Source organism: Cydia pomonella, chromosome 15 (genome assembly GCF_033807575.1).
Source record: "Cydia pomonella isolate Wapato2018A chromosome 15, ilCydPomo1, whole genome shotgun sequence".
NCBI classification, from domain to species: domain Eukaryota; kingdom Metazoa; phylum Arthropoda; class Insecta; order Lepidoptera; family Tortricidae; genus Cydia; species Cydia pomonella.
Window position 1 is genome coordinate 10535750 of NC_084717.1, and position 15035 is coordinate 10550784.

General features: G+C 35.7%; 2 protein-coding genes across 5 annotated transcripts in view; one reads left to right on the forward strand and one right to left on the reverse strand.

Moving 5' to 3' along the window:
* LOC133525777 (fatty-acid amide hydrolase 2-like) overlaps positions 1-15035 on the reverse strand; it is a 31685-nt gene that overhangs the window by 13233 nt on the left and 3417 nt on the right. Inside the window, exons 1-2 of one of the 4 annotated variants that reach the window (XM_061862162.1) lie at positions 1341-1469; positions 875-1120 (exon numbers count right to left, since the gene is read on the reverse strand). In XM_061862162.1, coding sequence (XP_061718146.1) covers positions 875-1105 — 231 coding nt within the window. In that variant the 5' untranslated portion in view covers positions 1106-1120; positions 1341-1469. Of the gene's footprint in view, positions 1-874; positions 1121-1204; positions 1470-15035 lie in introns of those variants that run through there. The other 3 variants (XM_061862161.1, XM_061862160.1, XM_061862159.1) reach the window with 3 other exon arrangements.
* Positions 1634-14875, forward strand: LOC133525776 (ATP-binding cassette sub-family B member 10, mitochondrial). Its single transcript, XM_061862158.1, has 10 exons — positions 1634-2009; positions 2715-2921; positions 3438-3640; positions 4361-4495; positions 5469-5615; positions 7688-7919; positions 8290-8567; positions 8978-9079; positions 10281-10439; positions 13395-14875. Exons 1-10 carry the CDS (start codon positions 1646-1648, stop codon positions 13716-13718), a joined length of 2151 nt encoding a protein of 716 aa, XP_061718142.1. The 5' UTR covers positions 1634-1645; the 3' UTR covers positions 13719-14875.

Here is a 15035-nt window from a genome sequence, read left to right on the forward strand (position 1 = left end):
TCTAGTTTGTCGAGAAGTATCCTATGATCGACACAGTCGAACGCTTTTGTCAGATCACAGAATACTCCGCCACATTTATAACCATTATTAAGATTAGACATTACTTCCGTTACTAAGTTGATAACAGCATTTGAAGTATTTTTTCCCTTTCTAAAACCGTATTGCTGCGTAGTTAACATGTTGTGTTTTGCCAGGTGTCTTTCTAATCTCTCGGCTAAGCATTTCTCTACTTCTTACTATATTGGCCCGACGGCCATTTGTCCGGTACAAGGTGCCTAAGGTTGGTAAAAACAATACTAACTTTTCTTAAAATTGTCATGGCTGATTTTTATGTATGTTTTAGAAAATATTGTTAAAAATTGATAGTCAAAATTACCAGACCATTTCCGCCAGCGGTAACTTTTACCAGACGCTTTAAAGCTGTCAAAAAGATATTGTACATTTACGTATATTCTCTTTCTTGATTTCTTTATATTTTATATGATACTCAGGGAACTATTACAAACCATTTTGTAAGTAGCCAGACCAATTGGAGGGGCCCAACCATCCCCCAGACCCACATAAAGTTTCACATATACACACACGTATAAACTTTATGTGGGTCTGGGGGATGGTTGGGCCCCTCCAATTGGTCTGGCTAATTATATCTGAGCTCTATGTGAACTAAGGCCACTTGCTCACGGAGATACCCATATCAATATTTTTTTTAGTATATGACATCTTTTTCAGTTTGTAATAAAGTAACAAAAAAAAAAAAAAAATAGGTAATGTAAAAAAACATGTCATAACCTAAGCAACCATAAATAGATTTGACGTATTTCCATTTACCAATTAGCAAACAAAGTGTACCTTCTTATTACCACAACAAAATTACCTCCTTTATCCTTTCAATGACGGCTTTGACTAGGTCTTCCGACTTCAACTGTTTTTCTTTTATCTTCTTCGCCAGGGAAACTGCACTTTCAGCCAGGAAAGCATGTTTCTTACTCAGGTCTGCTATAAATTGTTTCTTGCTTTCCCAATATAGGCCGAATATTAAATCTATTATTTTATCCAAAACTATCCATACCCAAGTAAAAAAGCATTTTAAAGTTGTGTTCGCCATTACGACTGTGCGTTCCTGTAAAAAAAACCGTATAGATGATATGTTATTTCTGATGTAATCAATGTTTCTTTGTTCTCGTACAATAAAGTGTTTACTTACTTACTTAGATACATCAAAAATTACTAAGCGGCCGAGGTGTTCAACTGAACTGAACACGACTTTATCATTAAGAAAATAAGAGTGTGCTCCAGTCATTTGGAACACCGCACCACTTTAGCTACGTCTGCTGCTGTACCTATAGTTCGTGACACTGGAGAAAAGAAGATCCTTTAAAGCCGCCGTTTTCTACTGACAAAGTCACTGTGCTGTGTAGTAAGTATATGACTATGACATTTTCTTTGTTGATAATTAACCGATTAAAGCAATCGATTAATTGTATCGAATGTAAAATTTTCTACTCTTTGGTTAGACTTTGACATTGACACATCACAAGACAAGATGTGGAGATTGACAGAATGACAGGTAACATTTGACAATGACAAGTGATATGTCAGGGGAAATTATTTATTTTCATTTCGAATAAAGTTTAAAAATTATAAAATGTTGCAACGACTGCTCGTAAATTTTAACGTTAGAATATCTAGTAGGCGTACAAATGTATTGTTTGGTTTACCTATTGCCAAGCATTTGTGTCATCACTGCGGTCACAGGTTATATTTCTCTCACAAGGCCCCAGTCTTTAGGAATTATTACGAAAGGGCTTCGCACAGTAGAAATGGTTTATTTAATACGAAAACGAGGTATTATTCAAGCCAAGTGGACGTTAAAACTAAGAACGAACCGATTGAAACGTCGAAAGTAAATTCTACTATTACTGGGTCTAAGAAAATAAATGTAAAATTAAAGTCTTCGGAATTGAAGCGATTATTTGGATTAGCAGCTCCTGAAAAATGGACTCTGACTGGTAAATATTTAAAAATATAACTGTATACATAATTACATATCAACATACATTTCAATTCTTGCATCATTTGCATTTAAGTGAGGTGGTGGTGAGAATATATATTATCTAACACTCCAATTAATACAACTACTGATGGTACTGAGAGTATTACAAGAGATTTCAGACTAGTGGTCAAAATTACTACAAATATTCAGTTAGATTAAACAAATACATTTATGATTGTCAAATTACACAGCTCTATCTTCCTACAAGTAAAAGACGGACATGCAAAACCATTAAATCTCTGCCAAAATAACTATCTTTCCTTGCCCACTTCTATCTTTAAAATATTTCACTCTGGACCACACATGATGTGCATAAAAATCTTTAATAAACTTCCAAAAGAAATAGAAAATCCAAAATTATTCAATAAAGCACTTAATATACATCTAAAAGACAAATCTTTCTATACGCTGCAGGAGTTTTTTGATAATGGAATGTTAAATTAATACCTATGCTAAGAGTCACTTAACTAGGTAGGTAACTTAGCTCTTAAGTACTGCTGTGATCTCAAATAATTGTATGTAAATCTTTGTACTAGTTATTTAGTTATAAGATTGCTGCACCCTTGCAGGGTACATATTATGTTATTTTGTGTACTTACTTAATATGATTGCAATAAATGCTTTGTCTTGTCTTGTCTTCATTTTTATGAACTGTTTCTAGGTGCTATTGGATTCCTTATCATATCATCAAGTGTGACCATGGCCGTCCCATTCTCTCTGGGCAAAGTCCTGGACATAATCTACAGTAGTACAAATGATCTGGCAGGAGCAAGGGAAAAACTTGATACACTCTGTTTGATGCTCTGCGGAGTATTCCTTATTGGAGGCTTATGTAACTTTGGAAGAGTGTATCTTATGTCTATATCAGGTAATACTATTAGAGTTTCTTTAAAAGATCATAAAGTTTAAGAAATGTCATTGATATTCATTACTATGGTGATTATTGTTGATTAACTCTGTTTCTTAATGTAATTTAATATAATTAAATTGGCTATAATTAAAATTCTAATTCCCAACTACAAATTACTAACTATAAACTAAATTACATTTGTAATTACATTTGTTGTTTGGAACCTTTTACCGGATAGTGTTGTAACTGCTCCCTCGGTCAATGTTTTTAAAAACAGATTGGACAAGTGGCTTTTAAACAATAAGTTAGACTGATGTTACTTAGTGATGTGATACGGCTTTACAAACTTTGAACTGTATAATACAGGACACTGTGTGACATAGGCTCATCAGCTAAATAGCTGCTCGCCTATAATTATATAATAATAATAATTAAATTTTAAAAATAAGTCATTTATTATTACTAGAATCAGACCCTATTAAAAGAATGTGCTTCTACTAGTCCTTCTATAATATTACCCCTTTCTATTTGCAGGGCAGAGAATGACACAAGCTCTCCGTAAACAAGTTTACAATTCAATATTGCGGCAGGAACCCGCATGGTTCGGTAAAACATCCACCGGGGAGCTTGTGAACCGGCTATCAGCCGACACACAGTTGGTGGGCCGCAACCTTAGCCAGAATGTCAGTGATGGCCTGAGATCACTGTTTATGGTTGGAGCGGGGACTGGCATGATGGTGAATACATACATAAATAAATACATACATTTATATAAATCCTTTTAAATATTAATGTATGTAAATAGGTGTATGTAGCACCTAGTAGTTATTTAACTCTAAAAGTAAATGAATAGATACTGTGTTCCAGTATATGAAAGATGAACACTTTTTATTGAATGATAAAAACATTACAATGTATCATATCTTGACATAGTTAGTTTTGATGCTCTGTCTATTATTTATCTTATCTTTGAAATATTACTCATAAAAAATAAAATTTCTTGAAATAGTTGGTACTCATCATGATTTATGTTTTTCAAGATACTTTGTTATGTAATTTGGATGAGGATGGATACAGGCTGTCTAGCATATAGACAGACTGATTGCATATCCTTCATAACAGTGTTATAGGTGTACCTGTCAGATGCACCAGTAAACTAGAATGTATTTCAGAAATCTTTCAGAAATTATTTTTGCATACCGTGGTACATAGTTACATTCAAGTTATACGAGTAGGAACACATCACCCTAAAAATTGTATTGCAAGTAATTTTAGCTAACTAGCTAGGACTAAAGTTATAATATAAAATAATTATATACTTATTTAAAAAAATCTGTAATTATGCAAAATTATCATCTATAAATCTTAGAGATCATTTTATGCAAAAATAATGTTATTCAAATTGCACATGTGTGTTTTAACATTTCATGTGCTAGAAATTACCCTTTAATCCATAGATCTATATGTCACCATCGTTGGCGATGATCGGTCTATGCGTGGTGCCGCCCGTGTCGGTGCTAGCCGTCATATACGGTCGCTTCGTGAGGAATATCACGAGGCAACTGCAGGACAGCTTAGCAGAAACTAGTGAGGTCAGTAATTATAACATTTATAACATATAAAGTACGAGATCAAACTGAGCTATCCACTTTAACTAAAAAGAATTGCTGCTATACTTATGTCGATGGTTTCCCTTTGTTAACAGTACTCAGTAATATTGATACCCAGTACTCCATAATAATATATTCCGCAAAACAGTCAGTTGCACTTGATGGCATGTTTAGAGCAGTTAGGATGCTACCCATTGACCTACTTAGAGGGATTTTTACAGAGAACACTTGAAAAAAACATCTGACCCTCTTATAGGATGATAGATCTTAAGGCCCTGTGGGCTCAGGTTCTTTTCTCACTCTCACTGAGCGAAAACGTGAGCGAGATGGCTAATGTGCGTGTCTGGGATCGTGGATATCATGTTTTTGAATTTTATTTTATGATTTTATTTTTACAAAAGAAAAGGTAGTCAATGACATCGAACAAAAATAGTTGTTTTTTAGACGCAATTTTCATATTTTTAGTATTTGGGAAAAAACTGTTATAATTCTTTAAGGTGCCTTTATAGACTTGTGTTTGTGATTTTCTTCCATCGAGCGAAAGCCAAAAAATCAGGTTTTGAATCGATTAAGTGACTAGAGAAAAGCCTCAAGATAGCTTATTAAAATTTTAGCAACCATATTGTGATCTAAAAAAGCGCTACGATGTTTAAAAAATTGCTTTAAACGATAATTTGAAATAGAGGGAAATTGTCAAAGAAAACTTTGTAGCCACAGTAAATTTACTGCCATCTTTCGACACATGATTAAAACTTAGAACGCCATTTGACTTTGATCCTTATTCTTTCAATGATATATGTTAAATTAGTTAAATATCAAAAATTGGCGCCATCTAATAGATCAAAGGCCAAAGGCCACAACCTTTAGCCTATGCCCGGTAAGATGCCGCCACTTTTTGATATTTAACTAATTTAACACATATCAGTGAAATTTATTTCATCCTAATCTATTTCAGCTCGCCGAAGAGAAGATATCGAACATAAAAACAGTAAAAGCGTTCAGCAAAGAGCAGGCAGAGGGCGAGTCATACGCGAAGCGGATAGAGAAGGTTCTACAGCTGGCGTATAAGGAGTCGCTCGCCGTCGGCAGTTTTTACGGGCTGGTGAGTTCTTATTACCTAGGCAATACAGTCCAATATAAATATGGTCCCGCATCGGTATATTTACAGGCTATTTACAGGTATTTTACAGACTGAGGAGTTCTTATTACCTAGACAAATGCCATGCAGAGTTAGGTTGGTCCGACTCTATACTTCGTTTTTTTTAGCATTAGAATAAAGATAAACAATCTTGACATGACTTGTTATTGAAAAATATCTTTAAAATTTTTGTAACTATGTATTTTATGAAAAAATTTAATTTATGAAACCAAAGGCATGTAAATTATCATATATGCTATGTAGTTCTTACATATGAATGTGACTTATTTTTCAAAAGTGTTTTTTAATAAAAAGATACGTCAAGATCGCTTTCCTTCTTTCTACAGCTAAAAAAAAGTATAGATAGTTACTAGCTTCCACCATTATTAGGAAATTAATGAAAATAAAATTAAATGCAAAATATTCTGCGTCGGCAGCTTTTACGGGCTGTTGGAGCGTGCTACGTGGGCGGCATTGTGGCCAGGGAACAGTTAACATTCGGCAACCTAACTTCCTTCCTACGTTAATATAGTTTCTATTTTTCTCGGTGAGCTTCTACGGATTATCGTCTTATCTATTGTTTAAAAACCGCAAAGGCGCGTGCCACTATGAAAAAATGGTCAGGCCGCATAGGTAGCGTTTATTGAATTACTACTCTATTGAGCACGGAATAAGATTCATTATGAACTAATACAGAATTCTAACAGAATAGCTGTCTGATCTCTATTGGTGCGTCTAAGGTAGGCGACTAAACGCTCTCAAACCAGCTTAACTTGTGACACTGCGATCCGAAACAAAGATACGTATTCGAAGACCTCGCTTGCACTGGTAATGCGAGCGCACGGCTAGCTAGCGCCAAGGAAGCAATGTTATGTTTCACGAGGAGCAGGTAAAAAACAGGGCCGGATTTTCACACAAATATATTTGGGTGGTTTTACGTTCTTTAATTTAAAGAGATAAAACATAACACTATTTAAATAGTAGGTACACATCTAACAGAATGGGTTTGTGTAATTACAATAATAACGAGATATACTCATTTTTATAATCAACTGTTTAAACCGTTGTTTGCTAATTTTAAACTTTAAACAGGCTAATTTTAAATAAACAATAAAACAATGGTAAAATAGTAATAAATATGTATATCCATTCAACAATCCCGTACTACTAATGTTAAAATAGACCTATATGTTATAATTATGTACACTAAAATAAAGATATTATTTACAATAGAGTACACATTTAGTAAAACATTTATACAAATTTATATTATGAGTCAACAAAAAAAAAGTAACATACCTATACATAATAGTGTATGCATAAAATAAATAAATATAAAACAAAATATGCATATCGTTTAGAGTCAAATCACGCTAACTCTTTCAAGCAAACCATACAAACAGTGTCAGTTTGTTAGAAGTCTGAAGAGTTAGCGTTATTTCGTAAAACCACCCAAATATATTTGTGTGAAAATCCGGCCCTGCTTTTTTTACCTGCTCCTCGAGAAACATAACATTGCTTCCTTGGCGCTAGCTAGCCGTGCGCTCGCATTACCAGTGCAAGTGAGGTCTTCGAATACGTATCTTTGTTTCGGATCGCAGTGTCACAAGTTAAGCTGGTTTGAGAGCGTTTAGTCGCCTACCTTAGACGCACCAATAGAGATCAGACAGCTATTCTGTTAGAATTCTGTATTAGTTCATAATGAATCTTATTCCGTGCTTAATAGAGTAGTAATTCAATAAACGCTACCTATGCGGCTTGACCATTTTTTCATAGTGGCACGCGCCTTTGCCGTTTTTAAACAATAGATAAGACGATAATCCGTAGAAGCTCACGGAGAAAAATAGAAACTATACTTTGAACCTTTGTTTTTTACAGACCGGTCTTTCTGCAAACGTGATAAATTGATATTCATCCTAGTCTAGTCTTATACTACAGAGGCAGTATACTTGCCACGGAACACTTGACAGTCGGCAATGTCGGCATCCTAACGTCTTTCCTACGTTTCTTTGATCAAGTCTTTCTTTTTTCTACAGACCGGTCTTTCTGGCAACGTGATAATTATCCTAGTCCTGTACTACGGTGGCGGTATGGTTGCCACAGAACAATTGACGGTCGGCAACCTAACTTCCTTCCTGCTGTATGCGGCGTACGTCGGCATCAGTATAGGAGGGCTGAGCAGTTTCTATACGGAGCTGAATAAGGGGATGGGAGCCGCTACTAGGCTGTGGGATATTATTGATAGGGAGCCGGCAATACCTACCACAGGTAAGGAAGTTTCTCAAATGGTAAATATACTAAAACAAAATCTTCAGCCGCTCGCTATCCAAGAAGCCAGTATACGTATGTCGATGTCTTTGACACGCCCTACATCTCGAACAGCTGGATGGATTTTGACAGATGAGGGTTTTTTTAACAGCAATATGGTTATCCAATGAAAGTTAGTAATAAAACCATTTGAAAAATATTTGTAGCAGTCGGGTTTTTGTTTTTATAATTAATTTACTTGTTTCAGTGACTTCATTAATTTTTCCTTTTTTTAATGTCGCGAACAACTGTATCACATTTTACTAAATAATTCATCTAACTTGTGGAAATGATCTAGGTAATGTTATTTCACCAAACTTTTTTGTTACAGGAGGCCTAAGGCCCAAAGAGCGCCCAAAAGGCGAGATAATCCTAGAGAACGTAAAGTTCGACTACCAAGGCGCCCCGCTACTGAAAGGCCTAAATCTACACTTGCACCCAGGACGGTCTTTAGCCCTAGTCGGTCGGTCAGGCTGTGGTAAAAGCACTGTAGCGTCACTTATATTGAGGTTATATGACCCTGTTGAAGGCAGGATATTGCTGGATGGAGTGGATATTAGGGAGTTGGATCCCGTGTGGTTGAGGAGTCATATTGGTTACGTTAGTCAGGTAAACATCCGTATAAGATTTTATTTAACTTTCCATGTTAGTTTGTGGCCATAAACCTGCATTTACATTGAAGCCCTAGTCGGTTGGTCAAGGTGCGGTAAAAGTATTATCATCAGTCATCACTTAAATTGAGGCTATATGATCCAGTTGAAGGCACGATATTGCTAGACGGAGTGGATATTAGGGAGATGAATGCTGTTTGGTTGAGGAGTATTATTAGTTATGTCAGTCAGTAAACATAGAAATTATTTTTTGGAATAGTTTCATATTACAACGATAATCGTGCGAGCCAAATTTGAACATTTGGTTATATTTAGCATTTCATAAAAAAATTGTATGGGTACCTAAGTTCGTGCCTTGATAATTATGTTTTTGGGTATAAGATAATTGACACCTGATGTATGTTCTAGGAACCCGTGTTATTTAGTGGATCAATAAAGGATAATATTTTATACGGATCGTTAGATGAATTAGAAGATGCCGAAGAACTAAATGAGATGGATAAAGATAAGGTAAGTTCATAATCATTTGATCTCGCTCCTTTAAATTGTGGTATTTGATCAATCGATTGATTTTTTTTATATCCGAATAGTCAACAATGGAACTAAATCGTCGTATATCAGAGCTTTGAGAGCGTCTATTAGGACTGGGCATCCAGTATCATTTCGTCACGCGCAAGTATTTTTATATTCAATGCATTTTTTTTTCATATTATAGCATTATCGGTGCGAGCTGTTATATTAAAGAGTTATTGATAGTAGAAGAGATGTAGTTTAAGACGGAAGTGGAGGACACGCGCGAAATCACCTTTTCATACAAACGTAGTCCTCATTTTCCTCTCTGGATATTAACATTATTGAAATTATTTTGAGACATTTTTGTATGAAATTTGTTTTTCGCTCCTATTTTTTTATAATAATACAAATATCGAAAAAAAAAAACAAACGTAGGGGCATAGCTATGGTACAAATTATGTTACAATATTTCCCAAAATGTCGATATCCAGAGAGGAAAATGGGGACTACGATTGTATGGAGAATCGGCCGTCCTCCTACCTCTTCAGAAAAAAAACGAAACTAAGTTTGGTTTTGGTTGAAATAGATCACGCTGTATTGCGCCATTATGTTTTAGAAGCCCTGGTTTGTATAAAGTAAATTTTAGATAATCAGAGTTATTTAGATAATTTGAGATATATACGATATATTGTATTGCGTACAGCGCCATCTACATCAGCTGTCAAATTCGAGGCACGAATTTTTATTAAGACTATATGTACAGCCAGCGTCAAATACTTCGTAGCAGTCAAAGTAGCCAAATAGTTCGGTACACCATATATTTAGTATGGTGTACCGAACTATTTGGCCACATTGACTGCTACGAAGTATTTGACGCTGACTGTACAGTCTTAAGAAAAATATACGCGGTGAAATTGAATCGGTGATTAGGAACGATTTTTAGGTTTCCGTAGCCAAATGGCAAAAAACGGAACCCTTATAGATTCGTCATGTGCGTCTGTCTGTTCGATTATGTCACAGCCACTTTTTTCTAATTCAGTAATCGACGGTGATCACAATTATTTATCACTAACACAACTAAGTTCATTTTTATCATACACGTTTTGTTTAAAGAGTTTCAAACCTCTATGGACTCTATCCAAAGTAACACCCACAAAAAACCAAAGACTTATGTGCACTTAAGTTATCATTGTTTTAGAAAATGCCAGCGTGGCTAGCAGCAGCGCGGACAGCACATTTACATGAGCTGGTTCGCGGCGGCGCCGGCAACGGATGGTCGCGCAGTGTGGGCGCGCGCGGCGGACAGCTCAGCGGCGGACAGAAGCAGCGCGTGGCTATAGCGCGTGCCATTGTCAAGGTAATACTTACAGGGGGCAGAAGAATAGACAACACAGTAGTGAAACTATTTGAGACCGAACAGCACAATTACACAACCTAGTTCCGAGTGTTGTCAACAACTGTTGGTCGCGCAGCGTTGGTGCACACGGCGGACAGAAGCAACGCGTCGCCATAGCGCGTGCCATCGTCAAGGTGATACTTACAGGTGGCAGATCAGTGAGTTAGCAGAATGGTTAACACAGGTGGCAGCAGAAGAGAGACCATAGTAGCGAGACCATTATTTTTGATCTCGTACGTCGTTGTTGAGGTACGTCTCGTACGTCGTGTCTCGTACGTGACACATTTACATGGGCTAGTGCGTAGCGGCGGCCCTAACGGATGGTAGCGCAGTGTGAGCGCGCCGGCGGACAGACACAGTGCGTCGCCATAGCAGGTGCCATCGTCAAGGTAAGTACCTTGACGATGGGCAGATCAGTGAGTTATTATTATTATTGTAGTTTGTGGGCCTTTGATTGCCACGTCGAATCTATTGTGACAGCCCTTTAAAGTTCATTATTGATGCCCGTTGAATCCAGGAAATTCCAGGTTCTTTAGGCCGTAATGTTCTGTACCTCATAGGGTTGCAATACGTGCCGCCCTAAGTGGGTACTTCTTTTTGACATTAGTGGTCCACAGGAGCAGAGAATGTGCATTGCAGTCTCCTCTGACTCATGGCAGAACCTGCATGTCGCGTCTTGTTTCTTTCCAATTTGAAACATGTGTTTGTTCAATTTACAGTGTCCAGTCAAAATTCTGGTCACCGCGCAGGCTTTGTGTCTTTTGAGCCCTAGAAGCTCCTTAGCAGTTTTGCTGTTGAACCCTTTGATTAGAGCTTTCGAGTGTTGTCCTTTTACGAACTTCCACCAATCGTTTGCCCAGATCAGTGAGTTAGCAGAATGGTTAACGCAGTGAGGCAGCAGAAGAGAGAACTTAGTAGTGAGACCATTTGATCTGGCACGTCCAGACAGAACCACGACACCACATGTACACGAGCTAGTGGGCGGCGACAGTGCTGTGCTGCCACCAGCCAGTTCAATGACTCATTTTGAAATTACCATAGCATAAACAATTTAATGATATTTCAATGGAAAAATTTCGTGGCTACCGGGCCAAATCAGCAATTGTGCTAAGCGGCATCGCCTGAAACAAAAGTGTATACTGACTGCACTTACTTACCATACTAATTTAAGTTCGAAAAAATTATAGACTTTCAAAGGCAACTATTAGGTTCTCGGAAACTATTAGGTCTACAAAGACAATTCTACTGTGAAAAAGTACTATAAAAAACTAGTCCTTTAAAAAACTGCCGAGTTCGTCGTGTGCTGAGTTTGTCTTCGAAACTTTTAAAACTCTGGAGACCTAAAAAATTAAGTTCAATATTTTGGACCCAATTCCAAAGAGGACAAAGGGCCGGTATTTTTTTTATCCCATTGTTTATTTGTTGTGGTTTTAAATATTCAATAAATATTACACGGGTCATAAGTTGAATTGTGCACGACATTGAAAGATCTATGTAGGTATGACATCGTCGGTATTTGACTTCGACATTGTTTTAAAGTAAATAATTACAAAACCAAATCGTTCTGTAAATGAATTTATTTTTATTTATTATCAAAACAAAACCAATAGCAATTATCGAACACGCAAAGATACAATTACAATAAATTAATGTGATGTACCTATAAGTATACAAATACTGTGACGCTATGACACACCCACAACTAAGAGGACTCTGAATTTGATATGTAGACGCCACTGGCCAAGTTAATTGGGTTACGAACTAAAAACAATTAAAGTTAAGGTAGTAAATTTTTATGATTAAACATGAGCTTATTGAAATGTATAAGATCTATCTTATACATTTTTAATTGATAGAAATTAAGCACGTATAATTTAAGCAGGAAGCCAAACAATCATAACTTATTATTTGTGAAAAGGGTATACTTAATATGAGATCGCTTATGCAATTTAAATCAGATTTTGCTAATTTAATTAGCGGTATTATCTATAGGTACCATTAATTTTAAAATTGTTAATAATTAATTGAATTTAAATACGTAATTGAATTACGTAACGTAAATTTAAATACAGAGCTGAAAATCCTAAGATTTAAAATTATTTTTATCTGGTTCTTTTTTTAATAAACAACTCTGGCAACTTGAAGATTTGGGTAAATGTTGACATTGATATTAGATAAACACTACGCAACTAGGCAAGTTCAAAGTCCACCTCCAAAATAATCGATAACATTATCTCAGACTCAGGGTGGTGATATATGCAGCACTTCGCCCTATCGTTAATAGCGTAATTTACAACCCTGCTTAACATGTCGCTGATAACTCGGCCCTATCGCATCATGCATCACTTTAGGGTTACGTTACTATGCATTTTATTATACCCGGATATCGTAAAAAAATTTGGAAGAAAACATACGCACCATACACGTCAATATCACCGGACATATCGAATACCTAATACCTTTGTACAGAATGACACATTTTTAAAGGGTATTAAAAATTTCTAATAGTCTGGTAGAGGTTTCTGTCTAATACCAAACAACCAGAATATGTCGACACATATTCTATATAATATGTCTCGACAGACACTTGTCAACAATGTTCCCAAAGAAATTAGCCGAACAAAAAGCTATGATATTGATTTTAATACCCAACTGATTAAAGCCTACTGGCATCTACAATAAAAATAAAAATATTTTTATTTTCTTTATTGTTTAAGGTGCCTACGTTTTCTACGTCTACGTCTACGTTTTCTAATAGTCTGGTAGAGATGTCTGTCTATTACCAAACAACCGGAATATCATAGTATGCCGAGATACTTTCTCAACATTGTGTCCAAAGAAATTAGGCGAACAAAATGCTCTGATATTGATTTTGTTACCTAACTAATTAAAGCCTACTATTTTTTTTTGTTCCAGAACCCAAAAATCCTCATCCTAGACGAAGCTACCTCAGCGTTAGATACGTTTTCCGAATACCTAGTCGATAAAGCACTGAAAAACATAAGCAAAGACCGTACCATGCTCACGATAGCGCACCGATTGAGCACAATTCAGTCCGCCGACGAAGTAGCGGTACTCGACGGCGGAGTGATTGTCGAAAAGGGGCCTTATGCAGAACTCATGGCCAAACAGGAGGGCGTTTTCAGAGAAATCATCACGCATCAGCGATTATCGAAAAAGCCTCAAGAAGCGACGAATGTTAATGGAACAGTCACAAATATCAGTGGCAATATCGTATAAATTGTATATTTAAATTACGAAATTGAATGTGATATACCAGATTACTTTTTATTCCAATTTAGTTTTAGACTGTTGGTTGGTATTTTTAAAAGTTGGCGAGTTTACGTCAACGTTTTAAAGAAAATTTATCATAATTTGGGGAGTATAGGATTTAAATAAATGTGATCGCATTTGGGTATTGTGTTTGATATTTTCGAAACACACACCGTGCAGTAAAATTGATTGTTTTGTTATAAGGATAAATTGTGTTAGTAGCACTATTAAAAACAAACTGAAGGTGAAACTGCAATGAATTTTATTCAAGCTTTGAAACTATCTGACTCGTTTCATGAAGCAATCGAATCTTGAAACACTTTTTGCCTAATCACTTGATTAGCTCTAATCACATCTGAGAAAATGATCAATCAACTTTACAACGAAAATGTTGTTGTCCAAGATAAGAAAACTTACGCCAAGTTTAAATTTAGATAGTATTTCTCTTTCTAAGATAATAATAGAAGACTTGTTGACCTGCAAATTTGTTTATGAATTTGCTAGTGCAGTATTTATCAGAATAAATATTTCTGAATGGACCGGCTAAAGTTTTTAATTGTTGTAAGTTATATAATTGTATAAATTTAAACGGCGCTAGAACTTGCATGCAATATTCGATTCATCACTTCAGAGTACAATAATTTCAGTCGTTCTACCAAATACCGCAATATAACTAAAATTGCATTAGTTCTTGATCCGTATAAATGGCACTGTACATAATGTCAACTCTTCTACCATTAGCAAACTGACAATAGTGCTATTAGTAAAAATAATTAGTAAATTATTATCTAAGCGTAGGTATATATATGCCTACACCTACTTATGTCGCTCAGATTTGTAAATATTCATGAGTATAGTAATTTTACAGTAAATCTGTATTAAAATTTAGTTTGTCTTGTTTCCTGATAGATCTTTATAAAACTGAGCGTAACATTACTATACGACATACATAGACAAGAGATAAGGTATAATTACGATTTCAATGAAAAAAATGTGTTCAAATCGTATTTGATTTTTATTTATGACAGTTCAATATGTATTTTTAGTCTTTACAAGTTACAATATAAACGGGTAGCGGAATATTTTTGTCTGAAACAAATAAATGGTTGTTGTTATTTTTATAATGTATTATCATTTTGACGTAAATCTTTTTATCTAAAAATTCAGAATTGTTGTTTGTTTTTACGGGTTTCAGCTAAAATATAGAAAGAGTTGGACCTTGCCCCCGCGGGCGTGCGGCCGTCAGACTCGACTCGTTCCAATCACACCCAAAGCTAAAAAACC